This window comes from Martes martes (assembly GCF_963455335.1).
Source record: "Martes martes genome assembly, chromosome: 15".
Classification (NCBI taxonomy): Eukaryota; Metazoa; Chordata; class Mammalia; order Carnivora; family Mustelidae; genus Martes; species Martes martes.
This window is the reverse complement of record NC_137903.1, coordinates 64,072,835-64,096,693: the sequence shown is the minus strand read 5'-3', so window position 1 is coordinate 64,096,693 and position 23,859 is coordinate 64,072,835. Positions and strand designations below refer to the sequence as shown.

The following is a 23,859-nucleotide window of genomic DNA, read 5'->3' as shown; positions in this document are numbered from 1 at the left end:
CATGTGGAAAAGTCAAGTTCAATACCAGGTCTGCTGTCAAAGACACAAGTGAAACGGGAGCTCGGGAGAGTTTGCTTGCAGGGCCAGTCGGGGGCCCCTGTGTCTGGTCAAACAAAGCCCTGGGGACTGCTGCTTCTCGAATGAGTGCTCCCCCCTCACCCCCAGAAAACCCAGACAGTCTGAGGAGGGAGAGGTGTGCTGGTCACAGCACACCCCTGGGGTACAGGAGGAAGCACACGGGAGGACCCAGGGTGGGGGTGGGGCTCCTGCTGGAAAAGACAAACCAGAAGGCTTACGTGACCCTCTGTGCGGGAAGCATCCAGAACACCAAACAGCAATTTCAAGGAAACTCCAACAATGTGAAAACACTTGGAAAATGGTTTAATGATGTTTTACAACAGAAACGAACTGTACAGTTACAGTAAGTTTTATATATATATAAAAATTACAGCAGACAAATGCATCTACACAAAATCTACCATTTCATTCTGATTCACTGTCACCTACGCAATCTCGCCCAAGCCTACAGCCCCTGCAGGAGGCCCCAGGAGGGGGAATCATATAAAGGGCACTTTTAAAGAGACAGCACCGCTCATATTCCCCACCACCTCCTCAGGCCTCTGGGAGGCACATCAGCTAATTCCCCAAAATGTAAAGTTGCTTGTGTTTTGGGTTTTTGAAATCAAGAAAACGCGTGTTTTCCAGGGGCCCAGATAACAAGGTCCCCCAAACTCCCAAGGTATCAGCAGATTCTTATAAAACATCCCTAGCAGAGGGAACGTGGCTAAGCAGGCACTCTGGGCCAGTGAGGCTATATGATAGCCACCCAGACTGCAAAGTCATCTAAGGAGAAATGTAAAAGGACTCCCACCCGACTACTCGGAAACTGTCACTGCCTCGTTAAAGCTGCTGGACAATTTTGGAAAGAATCATTTACACCACATCTTAAGTTTCCACAAAAGAGAACTCAAACTCACATTTTAAATTTAAGTATGTAAAACAAAAAGTTTCGGGAGACCAAGGGGCCAGTACGCCTCATGACTCTCCCTTGACAACAGTGGAAAAACACCCCTGAATCAATATTTAAAAAAAAAAAAAAAAAGGAAGAAAAAAAAAGAAAAAGGTGAGGAGGGGAGTAAAGATGTAAAGACAGAGAGAGAAAACATCTTTAGGAAAACACGATCACTGTCTCTTTAAAACAAAACAAAATCCCAGTTGGGAACAGTAATCAGCAAATATGCAATCCAAATTGAACCTGGTGGAAGTTTATTATGAATATTATGTACACTCAGAACGTTTTCATTTTCTTTTTTATTATGAACACCTAGGCAGTGAAAACTGTTATGTTAATACATACATAGACACACCCAAAACATACAAAAATACTATTATTTCAAACTACTAAGAATAGGACAGTTCAGTTATTTTCATGCTATGACTTTAAGAGCATTACACTGAAACAAACAAGTTAAACGACATTTTTTTTTTAATATCCCAGAAATATACCAAAATATACATCTAAGCTTTGGAATTACTGAGGTTAGACTAATGCAAGTGCTGGGTAATCGTACTTAATACACAAGTCTAAGGTTCTGCAGGAAAGAAATCATCTTTGGTATCTGCATCAGGCTAATATTATTAACATTTGGATTTTGCTTTGGGATAGAGCTTGTATGACCCTAGAACCAAATACCCCCCTCCCCCAATCAACTGAGATTAAAAAGATCCACGTAAAAAGTTCCTTCATTTGCAACCCCCCCGCCCCCCAAGTTAAAAAGTCACAGGCGTCTACCTAGCACAAAGGTCGTGAGCTACGATGCATAGTTGCACAGCGGTGCTGCCAAAGGAAACCAACTACGGCAAGGAGAAATGAAAAGCTTGGTAATCGTTCTGCGCGTCTTCTCGCGAACAGGGCAGCCCCTTCCAAGCGGCCCCAGTAAAGGAAGAGAGTGAAGGCTCAGAAGGGCACCTCGGCGTGTACCCACTGTCATGACCCCGGAGGTCCGAGCACCCGGCAGAGCAGCCAGTCCTGCACCAGTGTCTTCAGCTTCCCTCCACTCTGGGTGTCCAGCGGCCGGGCCGCTGTGCTCAGCCCCCGCGTGCCTGTGGTCTGCTGTCCTCAGCTGTCACCTCAGTACAGTGGTGGCATTTTGTCTACTGTTTTGGTAAATCCGAAATGCCGGTTGGTTCCACGGCACATTCACAAGTTGGTCAGAGCCGAAGCTACTGAGGGTGCATCTCCGCGAACCCCAAAACATGGAAGAGCCCCCCTGCTTTCCCGGGGGTCAAAGGCCCCCACCCCCACCCCCACTCCTCTGGACGCCAGGACACCGCAGACTGGATTGATGCTGAAGACTTCCCTTTTCTTTGGTTTTTTTGTTTGTTTTGAGTTTATACAATCATTAAGGAATCTTTGGTTTTGGCTGGAAATTTAAAAAACAAAACAAAACAAAGAAACCACCCTCCCCTGGCTTATAGCAGCAGTATTCAGACCTGGCAAAGCTTTCTTTCGGCGTTGGGGGGTGGGAATCGAAGGTTGGGAACTACATTCAAAGAAAAGGTGAAAGGGCTGGGGATGCAGCTTCTAGAGAGCCCACTGGATACAAGATTGTCAAATAATAATAATATTAATAACAATAAAAACTTAAATATTTGGATTTTTTTTTTTGGTCATGTCAAAGGAAAAAAAGTGAAATGTGTATGCAGCAGTCAGCTTAAAGGAGCCTTTGGTGTCTTTTCCCTTCCACCCAAAGTCCTGAAAATAAGCAGAACCCTGAGGCCTCGGAGAGGAAGGGGATGGCCTCCACCCCACCAGGGACATCTGACACAGGTGGGGCGGGGGCATGGAGAGCGGGCCAGCCCCCGCAGGCAGGGTGGCGGGGAAGGGAGATGTTAAGAGACCTGTGAAGACCCCTGGCAACGAAAGGAAATAGAAGATTGCAATTTGCCCTCGGTTTGCAGTAGCTTTTCAGCAGCGACATTCAGAGGCTCGAGGAGGTCCCACCCTAGGCTGCAGGTCCCGTGGTGATGCTATAGGCCAGAGTTCAACGTTACTTAGAGGAGGGAGGGCGGACTTGGCAACTCTGTAGGGTTTAGCGCAAGTTAAAGCAAGTTACTCAACCATGAGTTAGAAATGAGGTATACGACAGCTCGCGGACTGAGGTGGGCAAGAGCCCCCCACTCACTCACCTAGCCTCTGCGACTACCGTGGAGGAAGGAGCCGGGACTCCAGTCCAGTGCGGGAGGGGACGTCTGAGTAATGCACATCTGCTCCCTGAGGCAGAGGCGAGAAGCTGGAGGAAGTCCGGCCTCTCCCTCTGTCTCAGGGGCACCGCACCTCGGAGGCTGCCGAGAACCCACGTCGTGTGACTGCAACGTCTCATGCTCCTTCCTCCCCGCGGCCCCGGCCCACCCCCACCCCCCACCCCCAGGGTTTGCAGTTTTCAGCTCACGCAGGCTGGCATCAGTCCGCTCGACTCTGAGGAAGGTCCGCGCCTTCTGCGGACCTGGGCACCACCGGAACCGGAGACGTGGCCCCCCCCGGCGCCTACGACCACAGCCTTTCCCGACAGAACCGCCTACACGTCAGCCTCTGAAAAGTGCATTCCCTTTCCTGCTGTATTGTCAGGCCTGGAGACACGGGGAGGGCTCGGCAGAAGCATCGTCTTTCCTCTCCGGGGCTCTGTCCTTTCTCACTGTTTCATTCCAAGGAGATTCCCATTTGAAAGAAGGGTCTGGATGTCTCCTGTTCGCACACAGCACGCTCTCCGGCTGTCTGCCTGCAGACTTCGGGATCTAATGTTAGAGCTCAGTGCTGCTGCCGGGTTAGGGAAGAAGCCTTAGAAGCTGCTTTTGTAAGCTTGTGGCCGACTTAAAACAAGGATGAACAAGTCAACAAAGAAAACACTGGGGAACTTTGCAGCAGACCTCAATGTTTTTTGTTTTTTTTTTTAACAGTAAATTACTTTTGGGGTCTGAACTTTTTGACAGTGTCCTGGGTTTGAACCAGAAGGTGGTGCCAGGTGACAGAGCCCTGTGCAGAGCAGGCAGATGCGGGGACACCTTCCCTCCCCAGCCTGGGGAGGTTCACTTCCAGGCTCAAAGTGGCGCTCCGTCACGCACACCTTGTTTTCCTTAATGTCTGCGTGGCGTGCTCTTGCCTCAATATCCCGATCACCTACTTACAGACCTATCTAGCGCTTTGAAAAGTCACACAAGATTAATACCACTTTCACATAATGGCAGAACCACCGGAGGATTAGTAAAGCTTTCGTGAAGTTCTGCAACCTGATCATTTCTGGACAGAATATTCAGAGAGGAAGAGATGTCCCATCAAGAGTACACCAAGACAGCGAACTTCGGAACTCTCTAGAACTCATGTATAAAACCATTTTGGAGGGATACAGCTCCCTGGGAGAGTAAAGGAAAGTCTTGATTTTCCATGTAATCCTGCTCTTGAAAATGCTTATCCCTTACAAGTGACAGAACAGAGATAGCACATCTAGGTATCAGCTGAACTCAAACAGGCTGTACTGGTTCTATTTATAAGTTTTTTAGATAAAGAGAAATAAAAAAATTTCTACCTCCATCTTTCGCCCTCCCCCCAGTTTGCCAGCAACTGTAAGACCATCACGGCTACGCGGCGCAACTCTCCAGCCTCACAGAGCGCACGGAGTGACGTGAAAGCAGTCTCTTTTCCAAAGCCAGGATAAGCAGCAAGACTGCCTTCAGAAAAGGGGTCAGGGAGGAGAGAACAGAGGGGAGAGGAAGAGGAAGGAGACACAGGTGCAACTTTTTCCAAACTTCAGCCTTTGATTCCTATTCTCTGCCGGTTTCGAAAACCTAAGAATAAACAGTGACGTAGCAGTGTCTTTGGTGTCCAAACCAAATCCCACTCAAGTTCTGTGAGACGGATGGTTTATTTAAAATTAACCTTTTTGGAGCTGTAGTCTCTGTCTGAATGTGGAAAGCCAAGACAGCCTGTCTGGACAGAAAGGGCCCTTCACTTTCTCCCAAACCAGCATCATTTCCCGTTCACGTTCGCACCGAGCACAATGCGCTCCTCAACCTCACTGACCTGTGGGTCCCCAAAGGTCATGCCTCAAGTCGCACGTGTGAGGCAAGCAAGCTGGCCTCCAACTGCTTGGTTTGGTTTTACTTCTGTTTGCATTTTTGGTCTAGACAGAATTAGGCTTGGTAGGAAAAGAGGAAGTAGAGTTTTAAAATGTTGGGCTACCAGCACAACACTCAGTAACATGACAGAGGGTGACAAAAAGAACCTGTTTTACTTTAATTGTCCTTGATTAGGATGCCCCCGCCCTCATCTCTTTCCCAGTTAAATGGCGCCGTCCCTCTCTGCCTCCCCTTCTCACCCACACCCCCAGACGGCCACACATTCATCTTTCGCCTAAGCTCTTGCTACATAGAGAGGTAATGAATCCTTAGGAGAGGACGGCAGGGTCTGGGGGGCGAGGGCAAGGGCGACCATGGGAAGGGATTTCAATGTGTTAGAGGACCCTGAATCTCGAGGACAACCCACGTGTGACCTGCCTGCCACCACCGCACACTGCAGTGCAGGGCTGACCAGAGCGAGGCCGGTGAATCCCAAACCCATCACAGGGGTAATTAAGTTTCCTTTGGCAAGACAGGTATAAGGAAAAACACACACACATGAGTAACATTTTCCTTCTAACATATCCAACTTCTCCTCTCCCCACCCAACCCTCCCTAACCCTATAAACTGTAACCTATAAACAGGACCCAAATACATACAGCATCGATCGTGTTTATCGATCATAATAACATCAGTTCAACTAAATGCTACAGCTAGAATTATTTCCACTATTTATAAAGTTTTCTTTTTTTATTTATTTGGTTTTTAGATTAAAACCAGGTCTGCAACAATGCTAAGCTACACTGAGGTATTTTATGAAGGTGCCAGAAGCCAGCTGTCCCCACCAGCCTTACCCTCGCAGATTAAGGTATCACCACTCGAAAAGAAAAGGGAGAGAAGGAAGAGGGAGAGGAGCTCCGGGTCACAGAATCCGAGTGAGAGTCACTCAAGTTACTGCGTGGAGAGACGGCTACGAGTGGACCGAAGAGCCCCAACAAGGAACTCCGGGCTGCGCGGATACGCACGGTCGGAAGGCGGCAACCGCTCACGAACCGTCCGGAAATCTGGCTGTAAACGGGACAAATCTGAGGGAAAAACGCATTCTCTGCCCTCCTCATGAAATCCTTCAAAGAGCCTACTGGAAATCTCAGGGGTGTCCCATTTCATCTCTTTGGATGAAGAAGAGAATGAGGCAGAACAGGGTTAGTATCAGCTCTCCGCGGTCGAAGCAGTCTCGTTACCCCAGTCCCGTCCAAGCTCACATCTGTGCTGTGTCCGCCACCGCGCGAGCCTGCCTCCCGGCGGCCCCTCCTGTCCTTAAACAACGGCAAAAGATTCCTTTTCCTTCTCAAAAATGAAGGTAAATGCTAAGAAAGATTTACCATTTTATAGTGTTGTCGTCAAAATGTTTTAAGACAGAAAATGACTTCAGAATGGCCAGGGCTGTGACGACACGAACAACGTCGCACACGACAGCCTTCTGCACACACACGCACAAATGCACGCACAACGGTTCTGAGCAGAGTAACCCATCGGTTCTTGCCCATTTGAGTGGCTAACTTTAAATTTCAGGACTTTAGTCATTTTCTCCGTTAGCACTGATGGTCTCTCAACATTTTCAGCTCCAATAATCATGGTTTGAGGAATAAATGAAACTTTAAAGTCATCAATTTAAATGCTGCTTTAAGGAAAAAGTGGCCAACATCTCATACTAAATTGTTGAGGCTCTTCTTTCACTGAGGGTTCTCAAGCTGCAGACTGACCTGCAGGGTGTCCCTAAGGGGTCTGAGCCCCAAGGGTGCGGCCGGCGGGAGGCCAGGCCAGGCCAGGCGGGCGCGCCTCCCCATCACCGCCTGCCACCAGCTGTGGTGCCCGTAGACGTCTCTGCACCAGCGATTCTCCCTTTTCTTTCTCTCAAGGGGTTCTGTCCCACCCCCCCACCCTATCCCCCCGAAGAAAGTTTTGTGACGATGACAAGGGATGGGAACAACTTTAGACCATGAACTACAAAGAGTTTCTTCTGTGAGCCAGGTGTTTGTTACACACTAATTCAGTGTTTACTATCAGGATTTATTACTTTAAACATCTGCAGTGATTTCCTGTATTTGCAAATGTATCCAGCTTTCCCAGCAATTTAAATAGGAAATTTAATGTTAAAGATTGGGCTGACCTTAAATATTGCATTAAGCAATGTCTGTGCTTCTGGGTAATATAGACTAGGGTTCCCCCACCTTCCCATTTACATGAGGGAGAACAGGACAAAATAATATTAAAAAAGAGGTATAATTGTGCTTTTTTCCCCCAAGAATGAACTATGTAGAACAAAACAGCATGATAATCTCACTAAAAATCTTTTAATTCTAACCTTATTTTCCCTTAAAAAAACTAAATTTCTAATAATGCCACCATGAAGTACAGATAGGTATGGCCCTACACAAAATCAAAGTTGGATTACTTTGGTTCCATTTCTTGAGTAATAAGCTGAGTAAATTGGGATGGTATTGGTCGTTCTTACCAAATAAATGGAAGTGTGTACTGCATCAGGTAATGGAGATGAACATTTTTTAAATTCTAAAAAGCTGCCTATATAACTTCAGAAACATTTAAACTAATATAGCACTCAACTTACTTCTTAAATTAGGAACAATAATATTGTTCCCATGAAAAGCCCTTTTCCAGGTCTTTCTGCTCTGTCCCTTGGATTCATACAGGGTATAAAGTTCATGACCAAACTGCCTGCTTGTGATAAGCAGGATTCAGTTACATTCACCACTCCCTAGGGAGGGCCCATTACCATGGGCAAATATAGTATCACTATAAATGCATTCAGAATTAGTCTTTGGTTTAATATGTATTCACCAAATTCAGGGATGAAATAAAATTTACATAATCATTAGGGGGGATGAAAGAGGAATGTACAACGAGTTAATGATCTATCTGGCCCACCTGCTGAGAAACGCAGCAACTACCAGACTCCTCTTTTTGATCAAATGGCCCCCTTAATTTCTAGACTGTCCCATATGAGGGGGTTAAAAGTCAAGTCTGAGTACCTTCACTTAGGAGAGTCATTCAATGTAAAAAGCATTTCTTGAGATGATAAAGAAATATAAAGTAAAAAAGGACTAAAGGTGGGGTCGTGAAGCGTGTGCTCGGGCACCTGTCGCAGGGCGCCGGTGGGGAGGCGATGTTAAGCTAAACACCCGTCAACGAAGTGGTAGTGTTCCACGTATACATGTGCAGATGTGCCTTTCATTTTACGGCCTGTCTTTAAGGGAAAAAATGAGAAAATTTTAAAAAGTTACCTTTGTCTAAGGATTTATTTCTTTTAAACACGCATTTTACGCTGGTTTAAGGTTTATCCTCAAAAAGTGATCTGCACACACCGAAAGGCAGAATCCCCCTATCCCAGGATGACCAGAGAACACACACAGGGCAGGGAACAGAAGGCCATTGTACTGACATTTAAAGCTTAATATCTTTTAAAATATTGAAATCTGTTGGCGAGTCTTACCTGGGAGAGGGAGCGTCTTTCGAACCACACAAGAAAACAAACTAACAAGCAGAGCCTCTCCCTGCCCTTCCTTTTCGCCCACTGCGTGTGAGTCCCCGGGGACCCCACACTGCCTTTGGTAGCCGTTTTGGGAAATGAATGCTGGAGCCTCTAATCCAGGACGGTGGCCGTCAGCATTTCCCTCCCTGAATCCGTCCTCCTAACTTACCACCCCCAGGGGAGGGACTGCTCCAACGGGCAGCCACAGTCTTACTGAGAGCCCTAAACCGTTTGCACAGACTAAAGTCAGAGACGTCAAGTCAGGATAAGAGAGTAAACGAAACTACACCAGAGAAACAGCAAGACGGAGAGGAGAGAAACCAGTAACTGACACCGCCCTTCTATTTACACACCGAACTACATAAACTAGGTAAAATCAAGCTAATGTCTGCCCAGAGGATATTACGATTTACCAACATAAATGATTAAAACAAGCAGCAACTTCTTTATAAAATTAATAAAGACAAATGAGAAAAGAAATTGTCAGTAGCATCTATCTCCTCAATGTGTCTGAAATGCACGTCATAAACTAGTCCATTAGTACAGCAGCTTGCTAAAAATTGACTTTGGTTCAAGCTTAGTTAAAAACGACAACAACAACAACATAAAAGACAAAACGACACACACCACACATTAAAAAGGTGGATGGACATTTGTTAGTTTCCCTGCTTGCAGTTCACGGATTTTGGAGGGATTTTAGGGAAGGTGAACGGTGAGAAGAGGAAATTTAGGTTGCTAATTAAATACTCTGAAATAAAACAGGAAGACAGAAGCAACAAAAGAAAGACTGACAAAGGGACTACAAATGTTTCCGGCCTTTTACTGTTAAGGTGCCTGTCTCCCACCTGGACGACCACGAAGAAACACACACACCGTGTCCCTGTCACCGCCTTTCCCGACGCCGCGAAGAGACAGATACACAGACCCCAAGCTCCCTCGGGGACACAAGCAGAACACTCAGAACGCAGACGACCTGCACACCCTCTCTGAGACCCCAGCTCGAAAGCGGGGGCGCAAGTGCAGTCTCGGGCCACCGGAGTCATAAGCGAGCACCCACAGACAGCACACGGGAACCGTGACCTCCAACACGAAGGGGAGCTCAGACGAGCCCCAGCGCAGCGATCCGGTCTTCCGGGAACTGTTCGGGTACAGACACTGCCCTCGCAGCATGCGGACAGAAAGGGGAATTGAATGTCCAAGTTACCCTCATTCCTCTGCATCGACTTCCATCAACTCCTCCTCTCCACGGGCTCGTTTACATAGTCTAGAACTCCCTGCCAACAATTCCAGAAGCTAATCACTTTCTCCGTCGTACAGCCAGACGTGTACTGCGCTTCTGACCCGCCTCGCTGGAGCATCGCTAACAAACCAAGGAGACACTTGAGGTGTGTGCAAAGTTCCCGCTCAGAGTCCTTCAGAGGTTCTCAAGACCCCGTGCCCAGCTAGTGGTGCGCTCTCCAGTGGGGAAGCAAGGAGAGACTCGGGTCAGAGGGATGTACGCGCCGTCCCGTGAAAGAGAAGTCTGCGGCCAGAGGGAAAGGTGGGAGCCTCAGACTCTTCTCATCACACCTCTTTGGGAATACAGAACTGATGGCAACCGTCTAGTGGATTCCTTTGGAAAACAAAAGAAGGGCACAGTTCCCCAATCTCAATCAGTCCGCTCTTTGCCAAATCAGTGAAAGGAAGTCTGGATGAAAAACTTCCACGAAATGGAAACACACAAACCCACACACCAACAGTAGGAGCATTTTTCAGGAGATAAGAAATCAGGAGAACCACCCAGTCAGGGGTCTGCAGTAGTCTTTGCGCTTTGGGCCCAGATCCTGCCCTGCCGCGCACGGCCGTCCCCACGGGAAGTCGCGGAAGCAGCACCGGCGCGCCGCAGGACCTGGGCCTCGGGGTCGTTCAGTGATCTGGGGTGAGTGAGAGCTACAGTTCAGCAGGAATTCCTTCCTACACAAAAGTGCTCCGAAGGCACCACCTGACGGGGGGAGGGGCGTGTGTGGAGTGGGCGTGTTTGCACACACTGCCTTCAGCTTCTGCACCAAGCCTCTTGCATAAGTGGCAAAAGAAAATAATTTTCTAGCACCTCTGTAAGAGTCATCAAGGATAAGGAAACCAGCAAGAACATTCCCCGCAGTTAAGAACGTAAGTCTCCCCTTACCCCCAAACCCTCCCTCCCCACAGTGTGGGAGCTCACTGAAATAGGATCCAGGAGCAAGAGATAAACATGTCCAAACTATATATATATATAAAAAACAATAACAACAACAATAATAACAGAGATACAGTAATACAGGCCTGCCTAAATTGTACCAGTTAAGAAAGGAACCCCCAACACAATTGATACGATTATAAACACCTTGTTATGACTTAATGGCCTGTACAACAGACCCATAAAAATGATTTTTTTTTTTAAGAAAAAAAAAGAAATTTAGACAAACAAGAAATCCCCTTCCTATATTGGAATTGGTAACCCACCTTAACTTGTCATCATGACTGCTGGAAATGATAAGTAGTCCTTTCACTTCTTTTTTTGTTTGTTTGTTTTTGATTTTTTGTTTCTGCTTTTTTTTTTTTTTTTTTTTTTTTTACTTTTTGGTTAGAAAGTTCTCCAATCCATGAAGCAATCCTGAAAAGACAGTGTTTTATTACAAAATTAGGCAAATGTTGTCCTTTCTCCATCCTTTTTTTCTGGTATGCGGTTTTCTCCTCCTCCCCCTTCTTTCCCTTGCTGCGGAAACATGGCAAGAGGAAGCCAATCCCATTTTCAGTCTCAGCCTGGCCGGCGGCCCATCGTGCCGCGAGCGGACGAGGCTGGTGGCAGCCCCGTGCAGCCCAGCCGGCTCACTGTGCCTTGGAGGCGGTGGTGGTGGTGGCGGCGGCCCCGCTGGCGGAGGCCACTGTGAAGAGAGAGTTCTGGATGGACTCGGCGGAGGTGGAGGTGGCATGAAGGCTGGCTACAGGTCCAGAGTTCCCTGCGGAGGCTGCGGCGGCAGAGACCAAGCTCACGGGGTTGCTGGTGAGCAGAGAGAGGTTCTGAGGGTTCAGGAACAGGGGGGCAGTCACGATGTTGGGGGCTCCGCCTGCATTGGCAAAGACCAGGTTCCCAGTGGCATCCAGTGACGTTATTGGAAGGGAGCCACCAGAGGCAAGAGCTACAGACAAAACCCCCCCAAACAGGCAGAAAGGAGAACGTTAAAACCATTCTAGAGAAGCCAAGTAACACATCCAATGTAGTCTTCCCACAACCTAGGTGGAAAAGGGCAACCCTTAACTGACTTTTTATCTTAATCCCAGCGCTCTCCTGCCACCAACTGAAGCGCATCTGTCATTCTGGAAGAGCCTGAACTGCTGCGTTCGAACGAGCGGGCGCGAGCAGCACAGGCTGGGGGGGCAGGAACGCGCGAAGCCGAGCTGCCCGGCCTCTCGGGGCCTCAACTTCCTAGAGGACCTCACCCTCCGAGGAGTATTAATATTAAGTCTGATAATTTCGTCTTTCATGAAGAGTGCTGATTTTACACTTTGATTCAAAAAACAAACTAGGTACAGTGACTGGGGCATTAAAATATAATTCGCTTTTAGCCAACTGGCATTATTCATAAATCTGAGCACTTAAAAAAAAAAAAAACATGAAAACCATCTTTCCAACTGGCTTGAGTGCTTAAATCATTATCTATAACCAAATAAAGCGTAAGGTGCGGTTAGTGCTTCCCTTGCTGAAGCATCACATTTGACTCCCAGGACTGGTACGGAGGAGGACGTAGAGAGGGAGGGACGAGGACAGCATAGACGGGGGTGGCCTAAGGGGCTCACTAAGGTTAGGACTTGCTCTCACGAGGGAGAGTCTCTCTGCGATGCTGTCACTTCTGTCCCCACACAAGGTATCACCGGACTTCTAAATAACCGGGCGCTCTCATTTAATACCTTCTTCTGCTATCTGACAAGCCCTCCAGGATCCTCCCACCTGTATAACCACATTTTCACATGAAGATCTGAGGGGTTTTCTAATGGCGCTAAAAATACGGTTCATTTCTTACAGAACACATAAAGCAAGCTGGGGGACTGGAGGGAAGGTCTCTGACTCCGGACACGGCATACAAAGAGCAAGGTTAACAAGACTTGGCGTAGCCTGACGTTTTCTGAGATTCTAGGTTTCCGGTCATCGAACAGTTGCAGAGCTTCCCAGAAAGTCCTCGTTCTAATCTCAGCTGGGCCCTACAGAAGGCATTTGCCTTTGTGGCATCACTACAGCCCAGAGGTACACCCTCACGCAAGAGAAAAAGTGATTTATCACAAATCTTATGCCAGAAAAATCCTCGTATCACAGAAAGTTTACAGCCCTAACCATCAATTTTACGTATGATTTAGTCAATGAGAAAGTCAACATAACATAAGGTAATTGTCACGTAACAATTTATAAGAAATACAGATTTGGTCATTCAGTCACCTGAGTGACCAATAATTCTCAGGCAGATCTGGTCTACGTCCGCAGCTCCTGAGAACGCTTCAGAGCCAGAAAGGTGAGATGGGTGTCTTAGTATCAGGGAAGGTGGCTTCTGGACCCCACCCAAGGGCACTGACCAGCTGCCCCAAGACAAACAACGTGACCAGAGGGTTGGAACTTGCAGTCCCCCCCCAGCCTCATGGGACGGCAGAGGGGACGGAGCTTGACTTGGCCAAAGGCCAGGGACTTAGTCGATCACGACTGTCATGAAGCCTCTGTAAAAACCCAAGAGGACAGCTTTGGGTCTTTTTTGGAGAGCTTCCCCTCTGGGAGAACCAGAAAACTTCTACCCGCCACCGAGCCAGGCCCCAAGCTCCACGAGGACAGAGATTCCTCAGGTTGGGACCCCACCCGCCGCGCCTTCTCCTCTGGCTGCGGCCCTGCGCCTTCCTCGTGCCCTTTCACAAGCTGCTGAGTGTACGCAAGGGCTTCCCTGAGCTCTGCGAGCGGAGCACGAGTCGCAGCCTAAGGAGGAGACTGCGGGGCCCTTCGGTCTGTGACTGGTCAGAAGGCCCCCGGGAGCGCCTGGGCTCGCGACCGCTGTCTGCACGGGAAACGGGAGCGGTGTGGTAGGACCGAACCCTTAACGGGGGAGTCGGACGCCGCCTCTAGGGAGACGCCGCCGTCCAGGGAGACGGTATCAGAGCCCACTTGAGCTCTCAGATACCTTGCTGGTATGCGACAGCTGCTTGCTGCTGGGGGTGGGGAGGGCACGTTGGCTGGAACTGGGTCTAGGAACCCTAGAAAGTAATCTAGGTCACGTCTTAGATGTGTCTGTCACTCCTACTCACTACCGTACACTGCAGACACCATTCGTGAAACACTCATCGTACTTGAGGTTGGCTAACAGCTTCTGTTTGGCCCCAGGAACTCTCATTTAAGTACAAAACATTTAAATTTTAAGAAAAAAATTCTCTGATTAATACACTAATGTCTCGAATTGTCTTCCTGAATCACATAACAGCATCTTTAGACACAAAGCTCCGAAGCCAAATAAGGGAAACCCTTCCCATCTGGAAGGAGCGGCTTCCGCCCGGACAGCACGGTGAAGCTGAACGTGACCCGTTGGCCTTGGAGAAGAGACCGTCCAAGGGCAGGCCTGTGCTGTGCTGTGCTGTGCTGTCCTGTGGGGACAAAGGGCAGAGCCTAACAACGGAAAGTGCGCCTGGAGTCCGCCTACTGTGCTTCAAGCTTAATTCATTACGGGACCTTCTCATACGTGCCACTCTCAGGGGTGCGACTGGGACTGGAGAATGTTTCTCGGTCAAGTGTGCCTGGGATGGGTCTTGGTTGTCTACTTAGGTAAATCTGTCAGGGGGAAATTCTGCCTCCACGTCTGCTCACCTAAGAAGATAAATAGCAACACAGAGTCCTCGTTTTTTATAACACTTCAGACTAAGCACATTTCCTGTCCTTACGCACGAACACCTATACTGCTTGCAGAAGAAAAAAAGCTTTTTTACAAGGACGTTTTCTTGGTGCTCGGGTTAATCAGCACTATCAATCCAACTCTCCCCACCACCTTCACCTCGAGCAAAGCAAACTTCCCTCGTTAACAAGAAAGCAAGCAAAAGAAGAGCGAAGTGAGGGGGCGGTCCCACTGACCTTGAATGGTTGCCAGTGTGCTGTTGCTCATGAGGGCCGGGCTGAGGGCGCCGCCCAGGGTCCCTGGGTTGAGGCTGAGTAAGGCACCTCTGCAAGGCCAAAGAGGGGTCACGCGTTACAAGGCGCGGCTGTGGGGCTGACCTCACGCGCCGGAAAGGACGAGGACAAGGGAAAGGGAGACAGCGCTGGGGAAGTCAAGGAAGTCTCTGGTACGCTCCTTGCGGGGACAGGGCTTGCCTCGTGCCTCCTCGGATGCTCCCCGGCACAAAGCAAAGTAAGGACATGATCCCCCCAGAACCTAAAACCCGCAGTTCTGGTGACTCTTCTTTCAATGCCTGCTCTCTCCCTTTTTCCAGAAAACAAAAAAAAATGCCAGAGAAAGGAATATATTTACAAGTGATCCTTCCATGCCTGATAATAAAACCGGGATCTTGTGACGCTCTCGTCTGGGTCTGAGAATCAGCGGACAGCCGAGAGCGCTTAAACCGGGAATTCTGGGCTCCCTCCCGGCCCCGCGGGTGGGCTCCGGCGCGTGGGCTCCGGCGCGGCGCGCCCGCGTCTTCACGAGGAAGTCACGGCGCGGCCGCGCCCCCCACCCCGCGCTCGGCCGCGCCCCCCGTCCCGCGCCAGCGAGCCCCGCGCCTCCGCCCGGCGGCCCGTTCCCAAGCGCCGACGGCTTTAAGGAGAGTCGGGGGGGGGGGGCCCGAGGGGGTGGTGGCGTCTCCCCAAGAGTGACCGCAGGGAGGGCTCCCAGCGGCTGCCAGACGCGACCGAGGCGGGCGCTCCTTACCCAGCTGCGAACTGCGAGGGCGCCATCAGGCCCGGGCTCAGGCCGGCGGCCGCGGCCATGGCGGCGAGGCTGGCGTTGGCCGGCAGCGGGGCGGCCCCTTGGAGGGCGGCGGCGGCCGCCGTCTGCAGCCCGGACGCGGTCACCATCACCTGGCTGGTCCCGAGGGGCGAGGACAACGTGGAGGTGGTCTGTGTCGTGCTGGTCTCGCTGGCGCTGGACGCCTCGGAGGTGGAGGCTGAGGCCGACGGGGACGGACTCAGCGAGGGGGAGGTGACGGCGGCGGGGGCGGGCGGCGCCGTGGAGATGACCGTGGCCGTGCTGCTGGGCGCGCTGTCCGTGCTGCCTGCGGGCCGAAGCAGAGAGAAGGCGACCGTCCGCGGGGCTGCCGCCGCCCGGGGACTCGGTCGCCTGCCGCCCGGGGGCCTCGGGCTGGGGTTCCTGTCACCCCGTCGGCGATTCTGTGGAGATGAACGTTTGAGACCCAAACCGCGACCCCTACTCCAGGGGGCAAGAGCGACACCGCGGCCGTGCGCGCGGCACAGACAGGCTTCTCGGTCCAACAGTCAGAGACCCACAGCGGCTCCGGCGGGCACTGAGCTGCTCTGGGAAGAAACACATAAGCAAGAGAGTCCTCGCTTCTGAGAAGCAGTTTCCGTCAGAAACTGTAGCGGCCTCTCTAGAAACACCAGAACAAAACAGTGAAGGCAAGGAGGACTCAAACTGAGGTGCTCTTCTGCAGTTCAGGGTCAGCAGTGACATCTGCGGACCGAGGACGGAACGGCCACGGGCCGCGTCTAGATGCCGTCTTCGCGCTGAAATACTTGAGCTATTCTCTACGGAAAATCAGCGCTCGAAGCCTGTCGGAAACATGTTCTTATTCACGGAAACAGTAATGTGCAAGGATATTATGAATCTCATAAGAGAATGAAAAATGAAGCTCTAGGAAACTGTTATTTGAGAGACCATTAAAAAAAAGAATCAAGATGCCCAAACTCCTTTTTGTTGTAAGGAGAACAACAAACACTTGTATAACAAACAACTAACTGACATTATAATTATCAGTGCTGAAAACTAAAACACATTCACTGGAATTACTTAATGCTGGAGATCAATGTTGTCCAACAGAAACATAATAAATACGTAATTTAAAATTTTCTAGTGGTCCTACTGAAAATATTAAAAAGGAGTAAGTTAAATTATTTCCATAATATTATCATTTTAACATTAAATCAGTCTCAAAAAAGTATTTTTTTCCATACTAAGTCTTTGAAAATAGTGTGTGATTTACACTTAATAGCACATCTCAATTAGAACTAGCCCCATTATATGTGCTTAAAAACCACAGGTGGCTAGTGCCTGCCACGCTGGCCAACAGAGGTCTAAAATATGTCTAGAAGTTAGGCCTGTGGAGTCACAGAGGCAAGTGTGACGAAAAGAACATAATCTCTCTGCCCAAAGCAGAAATGACTCATAAGGCAGTCATGGGATAGAAAACCTTCCACAGAGCAGATGCCAGCTGTCCCCAGTGAGCTGTAATTCTGATGCTATTTACAGAAGGCACTACAGAAGAGGCCCTCTCTGTCAGTTCTCAGTAAATGCCACATAATCACAAACACGGGCTGCCTACACCAGCTGGAACCTAATTCACTGAAGCTCACTACGTTCTAGGGTCTCCCCAACCATATATATGTATAGAGCAGAACCCCAGTGCTATTTTCTCAGGACAGAGAGCTCAAGAAGACAAAAAGCGCCTACAAATTCTCAGCGTAGTATTTCTGTGAGGTATAAAAGACTTGATACATTATAGAAGAACTAGACCAATCAAAATAAATATTTCAAACCCATAAATACATTGGAACAAAGACCTTATGTAAGAGAGAACTTTTTTGGTGATAAAATCTATCACTAAGCTAAAGAAGACTCTCTCTTAAAAAATTCAGTTCTGTCCTCCTAAAATCTATTTTTGAGCCTTCTGGTCTATACTAAGAACATCTAGAATTCAACTCTCCTCATTTTAGCTCTAAGGAAGTGTTTCTTTCACATGTCATGGAGCTGGGAGGAAATCAGACATCATCTGTTTCGGTACTGAGTCCGCTCTTCCGGCCCCCACACTGCTGCGCAGAAGTGTTACATGGTCTCAGTGAATCCCATAAACACCTCTTTCTTATTGCTAATCAAAAAAAGGGACCATGTGGGGCGCCTGGGTGGCTCAGTGGGTTGAGCCGCTGCCTTCGGCTCAGGTCATGATCTCAGGGTCCTGGGATCGAGTCCCGCATCGGGCTCTCTGCTCGGCGGGGAGCCTGCTTCCCCCTCTCTCTCTCTTTGTCTGCCTATCTGCCTACTTGTGATCTCTCTCTCTCTCTCTGTCAAATAAATAAATAAATAAATCTTTTTAAAAAAAAAGGGGACCATGTATTCCTCTTTCCCCCTTTTCAAAAACAGATAAAATTGCCTCTTTATTGCTGTTGTCCCTAAATACAGCTACACCTGTATCGTTAATCAGGCTCCATTATTGTTTCAGTTCTAAATCTACCTGATCACTCTCTCCCTCTCTCTGAGCCCCTGACGCTGTGCTGGGTCCTACGTTGGGCAGGTTCACACTCTTCCACTTTGACACCTGGAAGAACTGCCCCTGTTCTATCTAGAAAGGCAAATAAATGTCTTTTCTCATTTATCTTTGTACTACTAAGAAATTTCAATGTACTTTTCAATCTTTTCTTGCTTAATTTCTCACCTTATCTACCCTGATCTACGCTTATCTATGGGCACTACTTCCCTTTCCAAGTGCTGAAACTGCCAATTTCCATAAGACTTAAAATAGGATCCCCCCCCCCTCCATTTCCACCGCTTTCAGACAGACCATTCAGCATCACTCTCTTTAAATCCCCTACGTATACAAAGAAGGTCCCAGTTATCCTCAGCAGTAAAGTTAACCTGGGCTAGAAGATGACTCCAGAAACCACTCCCAGGTGTTTTTTTCTGGTTGTCATCCTTGAACCACATTCCAGGTGTTTTCAAAAAGAGTATGTCATGTGAGGGGCGCCTGGGTGGCTCAGAGGGTTAAAGCCTCTGCCTTCGGCTCAGGTCATGATCTCAGGGTCCTGGGATGGAGCCCCGCATTGGGCTTTCTGCTCAGTGGGGAGCCTGCTTCTCCCCCACCCCCCGCCTGCCTCTCTGCCTACTTGTGATCTGTCAAATAAATAAATAAAATCTTAAAAAAAAAAAAAGAATGTGTCATGTGAGCACTTGTATTTTCAAATAAATTCTCCTAACTAGTGAATCACATTTTATTTTTCTAATTGGATTTCATTTCATTTTGACGATCGATTTATTTGAGAGAGAGAGAGTGTACAAGCAGGGGGAGTGGCAGGCAGAGAGGGAGAAGCAGAATCCCCGCTGAGCAGGAAGCCCAGCATGGGTCTTGATCCCAGGATGTTGGGATCATGACCTGAGCTGAAGGCAGACACCCAACTGACTGACTGCCCCAGGTGCCCTAGTGAATCACATTTTAATCAACATTTTATGACCTTATATTCTTGGCAACACAGTTACTTGGGCTACTTTGACCAGAGAACTGATGTTTGCTCAGCTTCAATGTCCTCAACAACAAAATAAGGTGCCATCACCCACCTAGAAGGTTAGTGGGAAGTTACGTACAAGGATATGCAGTGTTAGGCACATCCTCTCACTTCCTGCCTCATCTTTGTTTTTTTAGAAAATACATTTTTGAGATATAATTTAAATACAAGATTCAATGGTTTCTAATATATTTACAAAGTTGTACAGTTACCATCCACTGCACCCGGTTTATGACCAGATCGCCTGTGGCTCTCTGTAGTCACACCCCGCTCCCACGCACAGCCCTCCTCCTCATCTGCTTTTCTCTCTACAGATTTCCCTTTTCAGGACACTTGACGTAAATGGACTTGTATGATTTGTGATCATTTTCATCTGGCTTCTTTCAGCACACTGTTTTCAAGGCTCCTCCATGTTGTAGTGCAAATCAGTACCTCCTTTTTCTGGCTGGAAAGTACTCCAGTGCATGGGCAGACCACATCGTGTTGAGGGATTCACCAGTGGGCGGGCACTGGCTTGTTCCCGGTATTTGGTTGTTACGAAGAATGCTGCTAGGATCATCTGTACCATGTGTGTGGCCATGCTTTCATTTCTCTTGCGGACTTACTGGGCCAAATGGTAAGTTTACATTTAACTTTTAAAGACACTGCCGAAGTGTTTTCCAAAATGGCTACATCACACTTCACACTACCCCAGCGATGAATGACGGTTCCTGGCCAGCAATTATTATTTTTGGTCTCTTTGATGACAGCGATTATATAGTGAGTATGAAATCTTATCTATGGTTTTAATTTGCAATTCTCTAATGAGTTACAAGACTGAGCATCTTTTTAAGGTGCTTGTTAGTCATTTCCATATGTTCTTTGGCATTATATATATATTAGAATCTTTTGCCCTTTTAAAAATGAGGTTGTTTATATTTTTACTACTTAACTGTAAGTTATTTACATACTCTAGACACAGTTCCTTTATCAGATATATGATTTACGATGTTTTCTCCAAGGCTGTGGGTGTCTTTTCATTTTCTTAAAATGTTTCCTGAAGTACAAGATTCTGCTTTTGATAAATTCCAATTTATCATTTTCTTCTATAGATTGTGTTTGGTGTTGTATCTGCAAACTCTTTGCCTATCCCAAGGTCATGAAGATTTTCTCCTGTTTTCTAAAAGTTTTATTTCTTACATTTAGGCCTTTGATCCCTTTGGCTTCTTAACTTTCATGCATGGTATCATGAAAGGATCTGAATTCATCTTCCTGAATAGGGACAGCCAGTTTCTCAGAACCATATGGTGAAGAGTATCTTTTTGCTACTAAATTGCTTCAGGACCTCTGTCAAAAGTCAGCAGAGCCTAAATTTAAAGGTTTGTTTCTGGACTCTCAATTCTGTTCCATTAATCTACTGTCTGTCCTCATGCTGGCCGCATACTGTTTTTATTACATAGCTTTACACCATGCTCTGAAATCAGGATATTTAAGTCCTCCAACTTCATTCTTTTTCAAAATTGTTTTGGCTATTCTGGGTCCCTTCCATATATATTTAGGATGAGTTTATCATGATAATTACTGCAAGAAAATTGCTAGAATTTTTACTATAATTGTATTGAATCTATAGATCAATTCAGAGAATACTGTCATCTTAAAAATACTGGGTCTTCTGGGACACCTGGGTGGCTCAGTGGGTTAAAGCCTCTGCCTTCGGCTCAGGTCATGATCCCAGGGTCCTGGGATCAAGCCCCACATCGGGCTCTCTGCTCAGCAGGAAGCCTGCTTCTCCCTTTCTCTCTGCCTGCCTCTCTGCCTACTACTTCTGATCTCTCTCTGTCAAATAAATAAATAAAATCTTAAAAAAAAAAATACTGGGTCCTCTAAACCATGAACATGGAATATGTCCATTATTTAGACTTTCTTTAATTTCTCTCAGCAAACTGCAGTTTTCACTGTATAAGACTTGCACTTCTTTTGTTAGATTTATTCCCAAGTATTTTATTCTTTTTGAAGCTATTGTGAATAAAATTATTTTTGTAATTTCATTTTTGGACTGCTCACTGATAGCACGTACAAATGCAATTGATTCTTACATGTTGATCTTGTATCCTGCAACAACACGAAATTCATTTATTCATCCTAGTAGTTTTTTTGGTATGCGGACTCCTTGGGACTTTTATATATACAGAATAATGCAAACAGAGAGTTTAACTTTTCCTCTTTCAAACTGGAGGTTTTTCATTTTCCCCCTTTGTAAAACTGGCTCTAACCTCTCAGTACAATGTTAATTCGTCAACAAGAGCTCGCTTTATTCCTAGTTTTATGGGGAAAGCATTCAGTCTTTCACCATGAAGTATGCTGTTAGCTGTACGTTTTTAATAGATGCTCTTTATTCTTTATCTGGTGAGGAAGTTCTCTTCTAATCCAGGATTTTTTTATGAATGGGTGTTGGATTTTGTCAAGGGCTTTTCCTGTATCTGCTGAGATGATGCTGTGGTTCTGGTCCTTTCTTCTGCTGCCATGGTGTAGTACATTATCTGATGTTCAGTTATTATTAAACCAACCTTACATTCCTGGGATTAGGCCCTCTTGGTGGTGATGAATAATCTTTTCTGCACGTTACTGGATTTGGTTTGCTAAAATTTGCTGAGTGTATTTTTGTATATTTTCATAAGGGATATGGGCCTATAATTTTTGTGTGTGTGTGGTATCTCTGTCTGGCTTTAGTAACAAGATAATATTGGCTTCATACAATGAGCTGTCCTTCCTCTATCTTCTGGAAGAGACAGCTGAAGATTAACTTTATTTCTTCTTTGAATATCTGATAGAATTCATCGCTAAAGCCATCTGGGCCTAAACTTTTCTTTTTGGAAAGCCTTTACATTAATGATTCATTTACTTTGCTTGCTTTAAGTCTATTTAAGTTTTCTTTCTTTCTTTCTTTCTTTTTTTTTTTTTTTTGAGTGAGTTTGGATAATCTGTGTCTTTCTCAGAATTTATCTACTTCATCTAAATTGCCTTGTTTTTTTGGGCATAAAGTTGTTCATAATACTCCGGTATGCCACATAAGGCACCAATTCCATTCCTAAATATATACCCAAGAGAAGTGAAAACATGTCCACATAAAAACCTACATACACATGCTCATAGCAGCAATGTTCAAAATGGCCAAAAACGGAAAGCAACTCAAATGGCCACCAAATTCATAAATGATAAACAACATCTGTTATATCCACACAATTAAATATCACAAAACCATAAAAAAGGAATGAAGTACTGATACTCTGCAAGACAGATAAACCTTGGAAAATGTTATACTAAACGAAAGAAGCCAGACACAGACCAAATAATACATTATTCTACTTGTATGAAAAGTCCTTAACGAGCATATCCCTGAAGACAGAGCAGACCAGCCAGGACTAGGGTGAGGAGTCAATGGGGAAGGACTGCTAATGGGTATGGGGTTGCACAGGATTCATTATGGAACAACATTTTGGGAAAAAAATTGGGGCAGAGCATGTTTAGTTGAGATTATTGAAGGCTGTCGAATTTTTGTCTTGGAGACACGTCTGAACACGTCTTTCTGGAGTAGTACAGTCATGATCATTCTTCTGTCTCTTCTAGGAAAGCTCACCAGAGAGCTGTCATGTGCCAAGCACTATGCTAAATACTGGAAAATAAAAGCAACCATGTCAATAAGACTAGATTTCTCTTAGAAGATGGTAAACTGAGGATATGGTTCTTTCCTCTTCATTTCTAAAATCCTATTCCAAATGATGGTAAAGAAAAAAGGAAGTAAGAGTTCTGGGGGCAGATGTCAGAGGACTTGAGATTTTGATAGACTCGCAAATGAGAAAGAGGTTGAAATTTGGTGGTAGGGAAACCAACTTGAGTCCAGAAGGACACAGGAGACGGCTAGGACAACAGTGAGAATTACTCACCTCAGCAGAACCCTGAGGAGACTCCAAGCTCAGAGTTGTCAGAGAAAGAGAATTACAATAGAAGGGAATGACTTTATTCTGAAGAGAACTTTCTGTATAGTCCTGACTTTTGAAACCTATGTTTCATGATACACTATTATCTCATATACTTACAAAAGCCCCACAAGGATGAGAGGAAGAACACCAATATTGAATATCAGCGAAACAAACGGAATTTCACGTGAATAATGTAGCTACACTGAAGAGGACAAAGAACCAACCCAACAGCTACTACACAGTCTCGGGACCATGTGCCTTCAGGCCAACGGCAAGGACCCTAAACGAACAGGGAACTCGACTCAGGGGCCTCTCCGTTTAGAGGCGTGGACTGGCCATTCTGAAACCACTCTGTTTTCCCGACAGGACCCAGCAATCCGGTCATGAAACTCCTCGTATCGTGGGAGCCAGGCTGCTCACTCACTGTGAAGGCAGTTAACATGGAAAACGGACAGAAAGGAGTAAACTATAGGGTGCCGGGCTGGAATTGGAGCTCCCAGTATGAACTCATGGATCTGAATAAAAGCAGGTAAAGTGCACACAGATATGTACGGTCTATGTATAAAAATGAATTTACATGTGTCGGTCTAAGCACACACACGAAGGTACGCATACCCACACATGTACCTATTTCTATCGAGACACCCTAGCAGCAGTGACAACACAGTATCAATGATGCATCTAGATCTTGGTGTCTGCATACCTTTCCTCACTAAAAAGAACTAGGGATCCTTGAAGAAATGGCTGATTCCAGGCC

The 23,859-nt window shown here is 46.9% G+C and overlaps 1 protein-coding gene across 2 annotated transcripts in view; it reads right to left on the bottom strand.

Moving 5' to 3' along the window:
* Positions 1-11,231: 11,231 nt before the first annotated feature.
* POU2F1 (POU class 2 homeobox 1) overlaps positions 11,232-23,859 on the bottom strand; it is a 169,254-nt gene continuing 156,626 nt past the window's right edge. For both annotated transcript variants that reach the window (XM_080824126.1, XM_080824127.1), the window contains exons 14-16: positions 15,566-15,908; positions 14,776-14,864; positions 11,232-11,821 (exon numbers count right to left, since the gene is read on the bottom strand). In XM_080824126.1, coding sequence (XP_080680252.1) covers positions 11,511-11,821; positions 14,776-14,864; positions 15,566-15,908 — 743 coding nt within the window. In that variant the 3' untranslated portion in view covers positions 11,232-11,510. The remainder of the gene's footprint in view (positions 11,822-14,775; positions 14,865-15,565; positions 15,909-23,859) is intronic.